Raw genomic sequence first — 15,981 nt, 5'->3', positions numbered from 1 at the left:
AAATTAGAAACAAAGGTTGCACATCAATGGAGGAATGGCTGAACAAGTTATGGTATATTAATATGATGGAATACTATTGTGCTGTAAGAAATGATGAAAGAGATGGTTTCAGAAAAACCTGGGAAGACTTATATGAACTGATGCAAAATGAAGCAAACAGACCCAGGAGGACCATGTACACAGTAATAACAATTTTGTAAACATAATCAACTTTGAAAGACTTAGCAATTCTAATCAATACTACTGACCATAATTCCAAAGACTCAAGATGAAACATGCTACCTACATACATCCAGATAGAGAGCTGATAGAGTCCAAGTGCAGACTGAAGCACATTTTCTTTTCTTTCCTTTCTTTTGTTTAGATGTAGCAATTCAGGAATTTGTTTTGCATGATTATACATATTTGTAATAGATTTTGTTTTCCTTACTTTCTCAATGGGTGGGAGAGAGGGAGAATTTGGGACTGAAAATAAAATTGAATTAATTTTTTTTAAAAGACCCAGTCAACCACCACCTCCATGCTTTTTTTGGCCCCTCCAGCCATTCGTGTCTTTCCCTCTAAGGAAAGATCCCTCTACCTTCCATCTATTCTGTATCATGTGTATATTATTCTCATTATCTAAAGGCAAGGTCTGTTACCTTTCATCCCTTCTTCAGGTTTCTCTCATGTCCTTAAAGGGGATTGGGGGATATTTAGTCTCTCTGTCATTGGCCTAAGACCCCACCAATTTTATTCTCCAATTTTATAGTGTCCCCAAGTACTCCAGTTCCATTTAATCACTTAATAGTTTGATTAGTTTTTACAAAGGAATATTTACTTCAAAAAAAATAGTAAGAACTAACATTCTCTTCCAATACCTGGAGAACTTGATTCTTACCCCCACCCCCAACAACACCACTTCAGTTGTGGGGAAAGGGATCAAGTTCACAGTTTAATTTAGTTTCTATATAGCATAGTTCCATCAAGTTCCAAGTCCAAAACCTACTTTGGGCTAGAGTCTCAGACATACTGGCTTTTGGGCTGGCAGCAACATATGGCCTGGAATCCTGCCTTCAAGGTCACCATGGATCAAATTCCTGGGTCTGTGTATACCTCTGTCTGTCCTAGAACTGAAAGGGCAAATGAAAGAGACAAAGACTCCAAGTCCATTTCTCTGTGACAGAGGGTCTAAAGGAGAGGAGAGGAAGTAGCTCTTCCCTCCACCCAACTTAGTTCATGGCACCTTTGCTCTAGGTGAACAGGAAGGGGTGGAAAGGGGAGTAGGGGAGAGGAGGGAAGACTGTCCCGGTGTGATAGTTTTAAAGATGCAGTCTGTTCCAGCAATAGCCAATAAAAAGAGGCTATTCTCACCCATGTCTGGTAGGAGAACATAGAATATCTTCTCCCACATGAGTGTTTCCATCTTAGGTGATTTGGGCAAGAACCCCAAAGTCCTGTTACATATGTACATGTTGATTACCCCATTAGAACTTAAGCTCCTTGAGAACAGAGAGTGTTTTTGCCTTTTCTTCCTATCCCCGGTGTTTAACACCATGGCTGGCATAAAATAAATGCTCAATAAATGCTGGTTGGTCTATTGGTTTAAAAACAATTTAAATTTTTTAATTTTACTTTTATTTTCAGTTTCACATTACCTTCTTCCTACCCCTTCCCCACCTTTGAGAAGGCAAGAAATATAATACTCATTATGTATGTGAAGTCATACAAAACACATTTTCATATTAGCCGTCTTAAAAAAAAACAGAAAAATAAAGTGAAAAAATATGCTTCAATCTGTACTCAGAGTTCATCAGTTCTCTCTCTGGAGGTAGGTAGCATTTTTCATCATGAGTCCTTTGGAATTCTCATGGATCATTATATTGATCAGAGTAGCTATTTCTTTCATAGTTGATTATTACAATATTGTTATTTCAGTGTACAATGTTCTAGTTTTGCTCACCTTGATTTGTATCAATTCATATAGGTCTTCCCAAGTTTTTCTGAAACTATCCCTTCATTACTTCTTACAGCACAATAGTATTCTATCACATTCATATACCATAATTTGTTCAGCCATTTCCCAATTGGTGGACATCCCCTTAGTTTCCAATTCTTTGCTGCGCTGGTTGGCTAATTGATCATCTCCATCCTATAAAATGCCAAAGTATAAATCAAGAGGTAGGCATGGTTCTTGCCAAACATTAGCAAATATGGTATTAATCCAGTATTATCATTCCTAGGGAAGTTGTTGACATGTACCAGAAATACCATATGTTAATTTCACTGAGATTTTTATTCTGGCCTCAGAGTTCACAACATGTTTGATAATATGAAGTTGAAATGCTCAAATTATATGTCTCCATGTCAATGAGATTTAGAATTCTTGATATCTACCAAAACTAACATTTACTTAAGTAGCATGCTCTCAAAATCTCTGTTTTGGTCAGAATGGATACAGGCAAAGAATTTATAAATTAAGAAATATTTTTTAGCTCCAAATGTGTACCTGACTTAGACATAAAGGGTGGTATCACAAACAAATTAGAGGAGCAAAGAAAAAAATATCTATCAGATCTATAGATAGGAGAAGAGTTGATGACAAAAGAAGGGATAGAGAGGATCACAGAAGGTAAAATAGACAGTTTTGATTACATAAAATTAAAAAGGTTTTGCATAAACAAAACCAATGCAGCTAAAATTAGAAGAAAAATTGCTAAATGGAAAAAATCTTTGCAGCAAGTTTCTCTGATATAGGTCTTATTTCTCAGATACATAGGGAGTCCCAAAAGTCTTAGTGCAGTTTTAAGTTTTAATAGCTTAAACTTTTTGGACTCCTTTTATAGGTACCTGATTCAAATTTATGAGAATAAGAGCCATCCCCCCAATTGACAAGTGGTCAAAAGATATGAACTTTTTTGAGGAAGAAATCTAAGCTAGCAAAAGCCATATTTTTAAAATGCTCTAAATCACTAATAAACATAGAAATGCATATTAAACAACTCTGAGGTTCCACCTCATACTCATCAGATTGGCAAGGTTCACCAGGAGGAAAAGGAAAATTACAAATTCCAGATGAGCCATGGGAAAATAAGTACATGAATACGCTATGAATGGCATTGTGAATCCATCCACACTTTCTGGAAAGCAATTTGGAACTATACCCAAAATATTATTAACCTGTGTATCATCTTTGACCCAGCTATACCACTCTAACTTCTATACCACAAAGAATCTGAAGAAAGAGGAAAAGGAACTATAGATATAAAAACGTTTATAGAGCTCTTTTTGTGGTGGCAAAGAACTAGAAAATGAAGCGTTGCCCATCAATTGGGGAATGGCTGAGCAAGTTATGATGAAGGGATATCAACATAGGAAGACCTTTGTGAACTGATACAAAGTACAGTAAGCAAAACCAGGAAAACAGTGTATTTGAGAACAACAGTGCTGTAAAAACAACAACTTTGAAAAACATAAGAACTACAATCAATGCAATGACTAACCACAATTCCAGAGAAGTCATGATAAAACATCTTTCAACTCCTGTGCTCAATTTACTTTTCCACTTCTTTTTCTGGCTTCTTAGATTTTCCATTGCCTCAAATGTGAACCTCCTCATGGTCAGTGATTCATCTTTACCCTATGATGTGAGTGCTGGCCCTGTGTGAGTTCTCCATAAAATAATCTTTTGGGCAAGCATATATTTTGTATTTAAACAACTTGGCCAGCCCATCAGAATTGCGCTCTCTGCAGTAGATTTTGAATGCTTGGCAGTTTAGTTCAGGAAAGGATTTAAGTGTCCTGCATCTCATCCAATATCTTATCACACAGGGCAAGCGCTCACATGGTAGTCAGAAGAAGTGATACAAGGATACGCTCAAGGTCTCTCGTAAGAACTTTGGAATTGGCTGTGTGACATAGAAGACACTGGCACAGGACCCTTTCAGCACGGTGTGCCTTCATCAAAGAAGGCACGGCGCTCTATGAGCAAAACAGAATTGAAGTAGCTCAAAAGAAATGCAAGATGTACAAATTTAGAGAATCCACCCCAAATGTTCACATAGACTATTTGTGCTTGACCTGTGGTAAAACATTCCAGACTAGTATTGGTCTGATCAACCACAGTCAGACACACTATAACTTGACTCTAGCATAGTGATATCATTTTGGTCCTACCACTCTGTCAGATATGAACCCAATCAGCCTTAAGTAATCTTTCTATAATCCCCAGTTAACTTATTTCTAATATTGTCAGATATAACCTTTAAAACTCAAAAGTCATGCAATTGAGCTGATGGACCACAATGCCCTTCAGCCTTAATTTCCTCAATCCTTTGCTTTCAAAGATCTCAAATATATCCTCTTGGTACATTCATCTGATAGACCATTCGCTTTATGGTTCACAGAATACTTTGTATCTCTCTTCAACATTTTATCCAAAAGACTATGTTTCCTCATGCATTGATTTTTATCAGTCCATAAACAGGTGTTCTGTTAGCAACCAAACTTTTCATTTTTATTTATTTATTTATTAGGCAATTGGGATTAAGTGACTTGTCCAGGGACATACAACTAGTAAGTGTCAAGCGTTTGGTCTGAGGCAAGACTTGAACTCAAGTCCTCCGGACTTCAGGGCCAGGGCTCTATCCACTGCACCACCTAGCTGCCCCCAAACTTTTCAAATATGAAAAAGAACAATACCATATACATATCTGACTATTTTCTCCATAACTTGATGGAAAATGGCAAGTGCCACCAAGACCTCTTGTAGCACACACAAATTAATAAAATGCAGCTGGGCATATGAAAGCAATCTTTTCTTTGGCTTCCTCATCCATCAGAATCTGATAGTAACCACTGCATAAATCCAAGACTAAGAACTGCTAACTTCCTGGAAGCAAATCCAGGACATCTTGAATCTATAGCATACTATATTAGTCCACTTTGGTACTTTTGTTCAAATTCCAGTATTCTTTCTCTCTACTATTGCATATTTATTTTTCAATCAACAAGTACTTATTTTCTTTTTCTCTCATCTCCTTCCCTTTCCTCCATCCTGAAAGAGAAAAATAAAATACTTGTAATAAATATGTATAGTCAAACAAATTTCCACCTTGGTCATGTCCAAAAATGTGTCTCATTCTGAATATTAATCTGTCGTTTCTCTGTCAGGAGGTGGATAGCATGCTTCACCATTAAGTTTTTCAAAATTATTCATTTTTATGTTATTGTATAAATTGTTATCTTGGTTATACCTACTTAATTCTGCATCAGTTCAAATATATTTTCCCAGGTTTCTCTGAAGCTGTCCCTTCATCATTTCTTATAACATAATAGTATTCCATAATATTCTCATACCATAATTTGTTTAGCCATTCCCCAGTTGATGGGCAGGCCCTTAGTTTCCAGTTCCTAGCCACTATAAAAAAAGTTGCTATAAATATTTTTATTCTCATGAGTTCTTTTCCTCTTTTTTTGATCTCCTCAGGATATAGTCATAGTAGTGGTAGGTCAAACACTATGCAAAAGTTAGTAACTTTTGGAGCATAGTTACAAATTATTTTCCAGAAAGGCTGGGCCAATTTGCAACTCCTCAACAATGTGTTAATACGTCTGCTTTCCCTTGGTTCCTCCAACACATTTGTATCTATTCATTCATCTTCCATACTGCCATTATAGTTGATATATAAGGACTGTTGGGCTCTGTGATGATGTCTTTTTGATCAGCAACTCTTTCATATAGCTTCTTTATTAAATAGTTTCATTATCATAGATAACGAAATCTTGCTAGATTATTCCTAGAAGAGGTTGAGTTGGATTCTGTAGATTGCTCCTTGGGTACATCCCATGTCCTTGTGCTAAACTTCTGGCTCAGCTGATCCTTCTATTCTTTTGGTATTTAGGAATCACCAAAGTCAAATAACTTAGGATCCACTGCAGAGTTTGAAGCGACAATGCTTTCATGATGCTAACTGCCACTACTTGCTACTATTCTCTGATAGACCTATGGACAGGTAAAGTGTGTTCATAGTGGATCTTAGATTGTTGCATGCTATATATCCTGCTAGTATGTCGAATAGACGTGAATTGGTTCTAGTCAGTGCTAACATTTTAGTGGGAGTTAGTTGTCTGGACATACCAGAGCCTTGGTATCTACCTTTTTGTTCACACAAACAACTTTCTTGGAAAACTTGAAGTTCATAGTGATAGGTAGTTGATACGTAATCTTTATCACCAATAGCCACCAAGGCTATTTTCATAGTCTACAAAAGGCATTTTCCTCATATATGATTGGAATGTGACTGTGACTTCAGATCCCCCATCCGGGATGGCATTGCATTCTCCATTTCCTTCTCAATATTCACTATCACTTTTGTATGGGATCCCATAAGTCAAGATGGGATGAAACCATGAACAATTGATGATGAGATCATGCTTACTGTTTTGGAGTTCAGGCGTAATTTCCTTCTCTGGCTCCATCTCTGTTTCTCAACTATCTTTCAGTAGATTTTATCTTCTGTAGGACTGAGATTGCATTTTGTTCCCCCTGACATCTAACACATGTATAGCTACATAATCAAAATTGTAACAAAAGATGGATCTGTTTCTCTGGTTATATCCAGAGGGTGAGGTTCTTGTACCGTAGATGCTTGTAGTTAAAATCCAAACTCCACACTGTTGCCAAAGTGATTTTCCTCAAGTAAGGATCCAGTCATATTATGCTCCTTCTTAGTCAACCCCAGTAGCTCCCTATTATGTCTAGAATAAAATATAAGCTCTTCTGTTTAGCTTTTAAAGCCCTTTATAACCCGACGACAGCCTATCTTTCCAACTCCATTGTAGATTACTTCCCTTCCTGTGCTCTGTGATACTGTCAAACTGGCTTTCTCTCTGTTCCTCACATGCAGTTGCTTTGGCATTTCCACATCTTTGCACTGGCTGTGCTTCACGCCTGTAATGCCCTCCTTTCCCACCTCTGCCTCATAGAATTCCTCTCTTTCATCAAGGCATGGTTCAAGCTCAGGAAGTTCACCTTCTATCTTAAGCCTTCCCTGATCCCCTCAATTGCTAGTACTGTCTCATTCCTTCTCAAATTACCTTGCGTTTATTTCTTTACATTTATTTTGTATATAGTTGCAGTGCTCACTCAGAACTCCCTCTTTCATAGTAAGGATGGCTATATGTCCTCTTCTAAGTGGTGTCCTGGAGGGGTTAGGAGTGTCTTTCTCTAAGGTTTTCAGTTCTAGCACCCATTATGGTGTAATTCTCTCCCCCTCCTCCACCCCCCCCATAGCTGCTAGCAATCCACTCTCTAGTTTTCTTTAGCCAATCAACATCAATTAGCTCATATCAAGGGGTATTTACTCCATATCTATAGCAAGAATAGGAGCACAAATGTCCCCCAACACCTAGGGACATGCTATCAGTTCTACCACCTCAGTCCTTGGGGGCAATGGTTTAGGCTTATCACAGTTTCTACGTAGCAGTGATCCTACCAACTTAATGTCCAAATTCAGCATGACTGCTGGATTAGTCTAAGTCACAGCTACTGATGGGCTGGGTCCCTGTGGTAATTTCTCAGCGCCTTGATGTTGGACTGGACAGCCACAAAACCCAGAAAAGACTCAACTCCCAGAGTTCCTGGTGGCTCACTAGGTAGTTGATAGGTAATCTTTATCACCAATAGTGACCATTCAAAGCTCACAAGTTTATAGCCATCTCCAATTTCCTTCACCTAAAAGCAGGAAGAACAGACACAGCAGCAACAAAAGCAGCAACAGGGCCACACGCTCAGCCACCGACTACGCTGTGGTGATATCAGTGAGAAGATAGAGTCCTGGGGTCCCCTCTCGCCACTGAGAGCTCCCCCTTAAATCCTCACTTGAATGAGTGTGCCATTTTTTTTTTTAGGAAAAAGTGTGGGGGCAGCTAGGTGGCGCAGTGGATGGAGTACTGGTCCTGGATTCAGAAGGACCTGAGTTCAAATCCTGCCTCAGACACATAACACTTACTAGCTGTGTGACCCTGGGCAAGTCACTTAACCCCATTGCCTAGCCAGAAAAAAAAAGAAAGAAAAAAGAAAAGTATGCATTTTCCCTAAAAGTCAGACCAATGGACAGGTCCTGGCTTACTAGTACCTTTTGAATACATTCCAGTTCTGAATTCATAGCCCATCAAAAGGGCTCCTGTCAGTTGTATAATGTCTGTGCACATTCAAAAGTCCAAGTTTTCAACAGTCAAGCATACTGCTCATGCTCATTAGAATTGGGCTCATTGGCTGAGCCCCATTACATATTTACATGTGTCTTTGCTGTCTCCCCCATTCGATTGTAATCTTCTTGAAAACAAAAATCTTTTCATTTATTGTATTTGAATCCTCAGTGCTTAGCACAATGTGTGGCACATAGCAGGCCCTTAATAAGGGCTTATTGATTGATTAATAGTAGCCTCCATTTCCTTGACCTTTTTTTTTTTTGGTTAGGCAGTGGGGTTAAGTGACTCGCCCAGAGTCATACAGCTAGCTGCCCCGAACATTTGCTTTTCTAAGAACAGTTCTGTCTACTGATTCATCTCACCTGATCCTCTGGAGGATTCTGCCATCAAATCTATATCTGCTATGTTGCCCCCTTGCTTTGCTTTCATGTCCCCACCTTAGAATGTATTCCTGGAGTAGTCAAGGTTGCACCCTTCTTTGCAAAAGCTAACTGTGATGGACTCAAGATTAATAATGTGGAAGTAGAGTTCAAGATCGTATATTAGACCTCTGCAGGTTTGCTTTCCTATGCTGCTTTACCTCTCTGTATTAGTCTTTCATCCCCTTCCCTCTCCTCCTTTGTGCAAAGACGACGAGAAAAAGAATTAATCTAGTTAATACTGGTACTCTGTAATTGAAGTAGTCTGTTCCTACTCCTCTGCTTTTCTATTCACCAAGCCCAGACCCCACTCTCTAGTTCTTACACATTCTTTCTTTTAAATTATCCCTTTATAGACTTACATGAACTGACTCTGAGTGAAGTGAGCAGAACCAGGAGAAGAACACTGTACATAGTAACAGCAACATTGTGCGATGATCAACTATGATAGACTTAGCTCTTCTCAGCAATGCAATGATTCAAAACAATTCCAAAAGACTCATGGTGGAAAATGCTATCCACAGCCAGAGAAAGAACTATGGAGTCTGAATGCAGATGTAAACATACCATTTTCACTTTTTTGGTGACGTTTCCCTTTTGTTCTGCTTCTTCTTTCACAACATGACTACTGTGGAATTGTTTACATGTATAACTTATATCAGATTTCTTGCCACCCTGGGGAGGTGGGGTGGGAGGGAAGAAGCAAGAAAAAATCTGGAAAAAACTTACAAAAATCAACGTTGAAAATATATTTACATGTAATTAGAAAAAAATAAAATACTATTTACAAAAAATTAAAAGATAAATTATCCCTTTATAACAATCTACCTTCCAAAGTTGAAGTTGAGTTGGTTTGTGATTATTCCCTCCCAGACACTACCTTCCTTTCCAAACTTCCCTCCCTCTATCTCCTTCAGTTTCCCTTTTGAGTTTAATATATTCCTCCACCCAACTCTGTGTGTGTGTGTGTGTGTGTGTTGGGGGGGGAGAAACAGAGAGAAAGAGACAGAAAAAAAGAGAGAGAAGGCAGAGACAGAGAGACAGAGACAGAAAAAAATGAAAGATCACTTCTGTAGTATAGAAGAAAGGTTAACATTGGAGGAATAGATTGGTAGTCATCTGCATAAAGATGGTAAATGAAGCCATAGAAGTTTATGAGAAGAATATTGACAGGACTGGTACAAGCCCTGGCCTGCCCATTTAGATAGGCAGAACATTTTAGGAGAAATTCAGTTTCATGATTTGAAAGTACATATATTAGTATTCCTGTGCAGAGCCAAGGGGAAATGTTTATCTAGAAGTCCTCAAAATGTTTCACGTTTTGATGAAAACAGAGATAGCAATAAAATTTTAAAATTAAAAAAAAATCTAGTAAAAACAATCATGTTGTCCATTTGTAAGGACCTAGGACTAGACACATAATAGATTCTTTTTAAAAAAGTGTTGCCAATGGATTTATTAGCCTCCCAAGAGAGGATAATAAAAGGTTATAAGTTATTGCATCATCTTTAAGTTTGGTTAATGAATGCTTTTACTGATGATGATGATGATGATAACCTAATTTAGTGATAATTCAGATAAGGTTGTCGTCTCCCTGCTATGACTGTCAGTAATGACAATATGTGTACTTTCAAATCATAAAACTCAATTTTTCTTAAAATCGCTTTTGTCATTGTGGGGGCAGAAGCCACCAAGTTCTATATCTAAGACTTGACCCCTTGCCCAGCTAACACCAGTTGCATACGATGAACACATGTAGCAAATAGCAAAGTAATCCATTATCCCAATCAGTATCAAAACAGAAATTAGAAAAGGTATACATAGGAAAATATATACCAGACATACAAAGTGAAGGAGCTCTTCCATTGGGAGCAAAATAACTCAGCTCAACCAAGAAAGAGAATCGTAGATCTTACCCAAGGGAAAACTTCCTTGAAGTCTCTAGAGTAGCAAGCTGAGAACAGGGACATAATTTAGAAAACGCACTCCTCTCATGTCTTCCCAAAATCTGTTCATTCAGCAACCCGATGTGGGTCTGGTTTCTTCCATATTCTCTCTAGAAGCTGGAAGCTAGCTCAGCCTGACTTTCGGCTGAGGAAGGGGAACTACTGCTTGAAGAGTCCCCAAAGTGGGAGTCTTGCTTGGATATACACATACGCACATAGTGCCTACAATAATGTAAATGAAGGTTACTTGAAAAGCAACAGAATTCAGGTCCAATGTAAAGGTCAATGTTTGTTCCAGAGACATTTAAAAACTAATGGTAACCTCTCAGAGTGGAAAATTACTTGTGGTGTCATTTCCAACTGCCATGTTAGACAGTTTTGCTTAACTGTTTTCTTAAGAGAAAGTTCTGGGGGGGGGGAGAGGTATTTATTTGGAAATAATTGTTATGTCAAAACAAAATGTACCAAAAAAATAGAGATAAGGAACACTTGGCGGGGGGAATGGAGAGGCAATGAGTTGGAAAAATACGAAGAAATTGAAGTAGGCCTGGAAACTTTGGGTAGCACACACAGAAGTCTGACCTGAATCCCCACCCTTTTGATCTCAAAATAATTTGGTGATGTAAGTACATGGGGTATCTCTTTAAGAGCCAGAGATCATTCTCTGGTTTTCTTCATCCCTTTGACCCAATCCCTTTGACCCAATCAACAGCCAAGATTTGAAGCTTTATCTGTCCTTTTTCTCCTCCTGGAAATTTTTTTTGCAAACCATTGCTTCCACTTAGATGAATCACCAATTATGATTCATCTAGCAGGTATTTCACACTGTGCTAGGCACTACAGGAGAGTCAACAAAGTATTAGACATAATCACTGATCTCCAGGAATTGAGAAGTTTTAATATATACTCATAACTACCCTCTAAGGCAGCAAATTCATTCAATTAATAAACATACCTAGTACTGTGCTAGGCATTCTGAAGAACAGAAAGAGGAATGAGAGGTATCTGTTCTCAAGGAGCTTTGATCTAATAAGTGAAGTACAACAAATAACTGTAATAATGGAAAGTAGAATGTGATGAGCTATATAAATTCAGAGGAGGGAGAAATTGCTTTTGGATGGGACAACAAGGAAAAATTTCTTTGGTACCATTTGAGCTGAGCCTCAAAGAATGGATGAAGATTTTGATAAGTGGGAGAAGAAAAGGCATGTGGTATGGGGTCTAGAGTGAGAATACAGTGAACAGGAAAGGCAGCATAGTGTACAGCAGTAGATAAGGGGAAGTGAGGTCAACAAATTGGGTTAAACTGTGAAGAACTTTTACATGCTTTATTAAGAAGGTTAGACTTCACTCCGCAGGGAGTCTTTGGAGTTTTTTAGTATTGGTTAGAACTTTACTTTATCAATCAACAAGCATTTATTAAGCATCTCCTTTGTGCTAGGCACCATACTAAACACTGGGGATACAAAAAGAGGCAAAAGACAGTCCTTCTCCTCTAGGAGTCCACAGTCTAATGAGGGAAGAGGGAGGAAGAGAATAATCAAACACACACAAACAAACTTTATATAGGATAAATCAGAAACAGTTAACAGAGGGAAGGCACCAGAATTAAAAATAGTTGGGAAAGGTTTCCTGTAGATGAGATTTTAGTTGGGACTTAAAGGAAGCCAGGGGAAGCAGTAGGTAGAGAAAAGGAGGAAGATCATTCCAGTCATGGGGGACAGCCAAAGAAAATGCCCATAGCAGACAGATTGAATATCTTGTTCATGGAACAGCCAGGAGGTCAGTGTCATTGGATTGAAGAGTACATGCTGTGGTATGAAGTGTAAGAATGCTGGAAAGGTAGGAGGGGGCTAGGTTATGCCAAACAGAAGATTTTGTAGGTGACCTCGGAGGTAATAGGGAGCCACGAGACTGCACTGAGTAGAGGTGGTAACATGATCAGAACTGAGCTTTCTTGGCTAAATGGAGGATGGACTGGAATGGAGAGACTTAAGTCAGGAAGACCCACCAGCAAGCTATTGCAATGGCTCAGGAAAGAGGTGGCGAGGGTCTGTAACAGTTGATATCAGTGTCAGAGGAGACAAGGGGGTATATTGGAGACATGTTGCAAAAGTAAAATCAAAAGGCCAACAGTTTGGATAGAGGGCGTGGGGGTGGCAAGAGTCAGTGAGGAGTCCAGGATGACTCCTGGATTGTGAGCCTGAAGGACTGGGAGCTTGGTGTAACAAGGAAGGCAGGAGGGGGAAGGCTTTAAGGGGAAAAGAGAATGAGTTTGTTTTGGATATGTTGACTTTAAGATGTCTACTGGGCATATAGTTGGAGATGTCTGAAAAGCACTTAGAGATTTGAGATTAGAGGTCAGGAAACAGGTTGGGATAGATTTGAGAATCGGTAACATAGAAATGGTTATTAGATCCTTGGGAGCTGGTTTTTTGTGGTTTTTTTTTTTTAGTGGAGCAAAATGAATGTGAAAACATTCTTTAGGAAGATTAATTTGGCAGACCTATTCGGCACATTTCTTGGAATGTAAGCTTTTGGGGGCATGAGTGCTGTCGGCACTTAAATATTTGTAGTTGTTGTGGTACTAGAAGCAGTAATAGATTAATGATGCATAGATAACTGCTTTAGTGGGGTTAAGGCTATGGATTGAACTTGTGATTTTATTGGCATTGATAGAGGGTGAGGAAACACCTTCTATCAATGCAGATCAGCACATTTTCTACAATTTATAGTCTTAGAGCACTGAGAGGTTTAATGATTTGTCCAGTTTAATGACACAGCCAGTGTGTCAAGGGAAAAACTTGAATAACAGTTCCATTATAAAGATCTTACAAGCTGGAGATGAAGAGGGTGGTGGGGTGTGTTAAGGGAGGAGTTGGATGGATGGATGGATGGATGGATGAATGAATGAATGAAATTTAACCCCTGTCCCAAAGCTGGTTGGTATGGGACTATCTCCTATTTGTAGAGATGAAGACCCTACCCTTTATGAAGGGTGGGGCAAAGCTGAAGAGAGGCAAGAGCTTCAGTTCCCAGACAGTGCTTTTTTGGGACTATCCAAGAGAAAGTCCCCTTCCAGTCCTTTTTAGGACTCTCCAAGCAAGACTCCCACTTTGGGGACTCTTCAAGCAGTAGTTCCCCTTCCTCAGCCGAAAGTCAGGCTGAGCTAGCTTCCAGCTTCTAGAGAGAATATGGAAGAAACCAGACCCACATCGGGTTGCTGAATGAACAGATTTTGGGAAGACATGAGAGGAGTGCGTTTTCTAAATTATGTCCCTGTTCTCAGCTTGCTACTCTAGAGACTTCAAGGAAGTTTTCCCTTGGGTAAGATCTACGATTCTCTTTCTTGGTTGAGCTGAGTTATTTTGCTCCCAATGGAAGAGCTCCTTCACTTTGTATGTCTGGTATATATTTTCCTATGTATACCTTTTCTAATTTCTGTTTTGATACTGATTGGGATAATGGATTACTTTGCTATTTGCTACATGTGTTCATCGTATGCAACTGGTGTTAGCTGGGCAAGGGGTCAAGTCTTAGATATAGAACTTGGTGGCTTCTGCCCCCACAATGACAAAAGCAATCAAATCCTCTAGCCAAACGATATTCAGGGAGCAGATAGATATATTTCTAGTACTCCCTCTCTCTGAGGAGAGCAGAGTGGTAGCCTCAGGTCCCAACCTCCTGCTACCCCTCCAGGCAGGAATGAAAATCTCCCTTGGAGAAAGGGGCGGGGATGGGAAATAAAGGCTAGAGATGGCTAATTGTCTTTCCAACCACACACAAGGACAGTTGATGACCTCCAGGACCCTGCAGTCATATCTGCCCTGAAGCATTCATTAAGCTCTTACAGCGCAAAGCACTGCTCTCAAGAGTTCACATTCTAGTATCATATCACGTGTATTGGGTTAAAGTGGGAATTTAGTGACTGGGGTCTTCACTAAGCTGTATACCTCCCTACTCTGCAGAACCTGCCCATACTGCTTCACGTGGTCCAGCCTCCCAAGGCAGGAATGCAGCCCCTGGCCAGACAGCCAAGGTTCACCGAGCGCAAAGTAAGCACGCACTGAGGACCGCTGGTGTCCAAAAAAACGCCTGCGAAGCCACCCCCGCGTACGCAGGCGCAGACAGGGTCCCGAGCACGCGCAGGAAGAAGGGCTGTGCGGGGGGCGGGGCGAGGCGGCTAGCAGTACGCTTGCGTCCTGGCTGCTGGGTTTCCGAGCCTGGGGATGGAAGATGAGTGAGTAAACAAGTCCGGGGGGGGCGCCGGGCGAGCTGGGGCTCTGAGCGGGGGCAGGGGAGGCTGTCGACTGGGGCCGAGGGGCCGGGGGTGAAGAGGGGGTGGGGACGTGGGACGAGGGTGACAGTCTGCCTGGCCGCGTTTGTGGGGAGGCCCCCCTGGCTCCGGGCTGTGAGGGAGGAAGAAAGATCGCGCGAGTGGGAAGGGGGAAAAATCCCTTGGGCTCGAGGGAAGGAGGGCCTTTGAGGGTCGTGGAGGAGGTTCCTGGCCTCTGGGAGCACTCTCGGGGGGGATGGGCAAGTGGAGGCGGGGCGCGCAAGGGGGGGCGAGAAGAGAATGGACTGGAGGTGTGGAGAGTTCACGGGGGGATGGGCGGGGCGCGCCAGGTGCAAGTAGGTGTCCAGCCACTGGGGCATCCCTGGGAAGGGAACGTGACTTCTGGGAGGATTGCCGTGGGTTTTGCGGGGTGGAGTAACTTTAGGAGAGAAATCTCTGTGGAACGAGCAAGAGGGGAAAAGTGGGGCTTATGGAAAAATGGGTTCTTTTAGGAGACGAGAGAGTTTTCTCTGAGGGGGATTTCACTTTGCAGGTTGGAGTGCACAACAATAAAAGATGAGCGTATACTGGGAATGGGTTTAGACTTTGAATGAAAGAGGCTTGAAATAGCTAAAGGATTTGTGTGAGTGTGTGAACCTCTTCTCTCCACTTGAATTACGACCACCTTATTTTAGGTCGAATTCTGGGAGGAAAGCGCTATTATTATGCCCATTTTTCGATCTATATTAGTGATTTACCGAGGGTCATACAGCTGAGGCCAGATTGCTCGAGTGTTTGAGGTCACATTTGAACTCAGGTTTTCCTGACTGACGTGCCAGCTCTGTATCTTAACTGGTCTTCCTCAACAAATTTTACATAACGATGTTCGAGGTGAGAAGCAGTTTGGCATGTAGAGCAGCATGCAGCCTTCATGTCAGGAAGATGTGGTCAAGCCCTGCCTCTGACAGTTTGCTGGCTGGGTCGTCATAGGCAAGTTCCCTTAATAAACCTCGGTGTCCGAAAGAGTAGCTGATTTACATTGGTGGAAGGATCTTTTTTATTCTGTGAGTTTGCTGTGCAAATGAAATAATAATTGCAAGTGAAATTATAGGTGTGGATCTTTCCTGCCACCTACACATACATATAC

The 15,981-nt window shown here is 40.6% G+C and overlaps 1 protein-coding gene across 5 annotated transcripts in view; it reads left to right on the top strand.

Moving 5' to 3' along the window:
- The first annotated feature begins 13,626 nt into the window (after positions 1-13,626).
- The window catches only part of EZH1 (enhancer of zeste 1 polycomb repressive complex 2 subunit), a 43,082-nt gene continuing 40,727 nt past the window's right edge, over positions 13,627-15,981 (top strand). For 2 of the 5 annotated variants that reach the window (XR_013487224.1, XM_078156050.1), the window contains exon 1: positions 14,699-14,798. Coding sequence is in view for 2 of the 5 variants with exons in the window: in XM_078156050.1 (XP_078012176.1) it covers positions 14,795-14,798 (4 nt within the window). In the remaining 3 variants the exon portion in view is untranslated. Of the gene's footprint in view, positions 13,886-14,526; positions 14,614-14,698; positions 14,799-15,981 lie in introns of those variants that run through there. The other 3 variants (XR_013487225.1, XR_013487226.1, XM_020972595.2) reach the window with 3 other exon arrangements.

Source organism: Phascolarctos cinereus, unplaced genomic scaffold (genome assembly GCF_003287225.1).
Source record: "Phascolarctos cinereus isolate Bilbo 61053 unplaced genomic scaffold, phaCin_HiC Scaffold_5;HRSCAF=322, whole genome shotgun sequence".
NCBI lineage: Eukaryota > Metazoa > Chordata > Mammalia > Diprotodontia > Phascolarctidae > Phascolarctos > Phascolarctos cinereus.
Note: the sequence above shows the minus strand (reverse complement) of the source record. Positions and strands in the feature narration are given on the sequence as shown.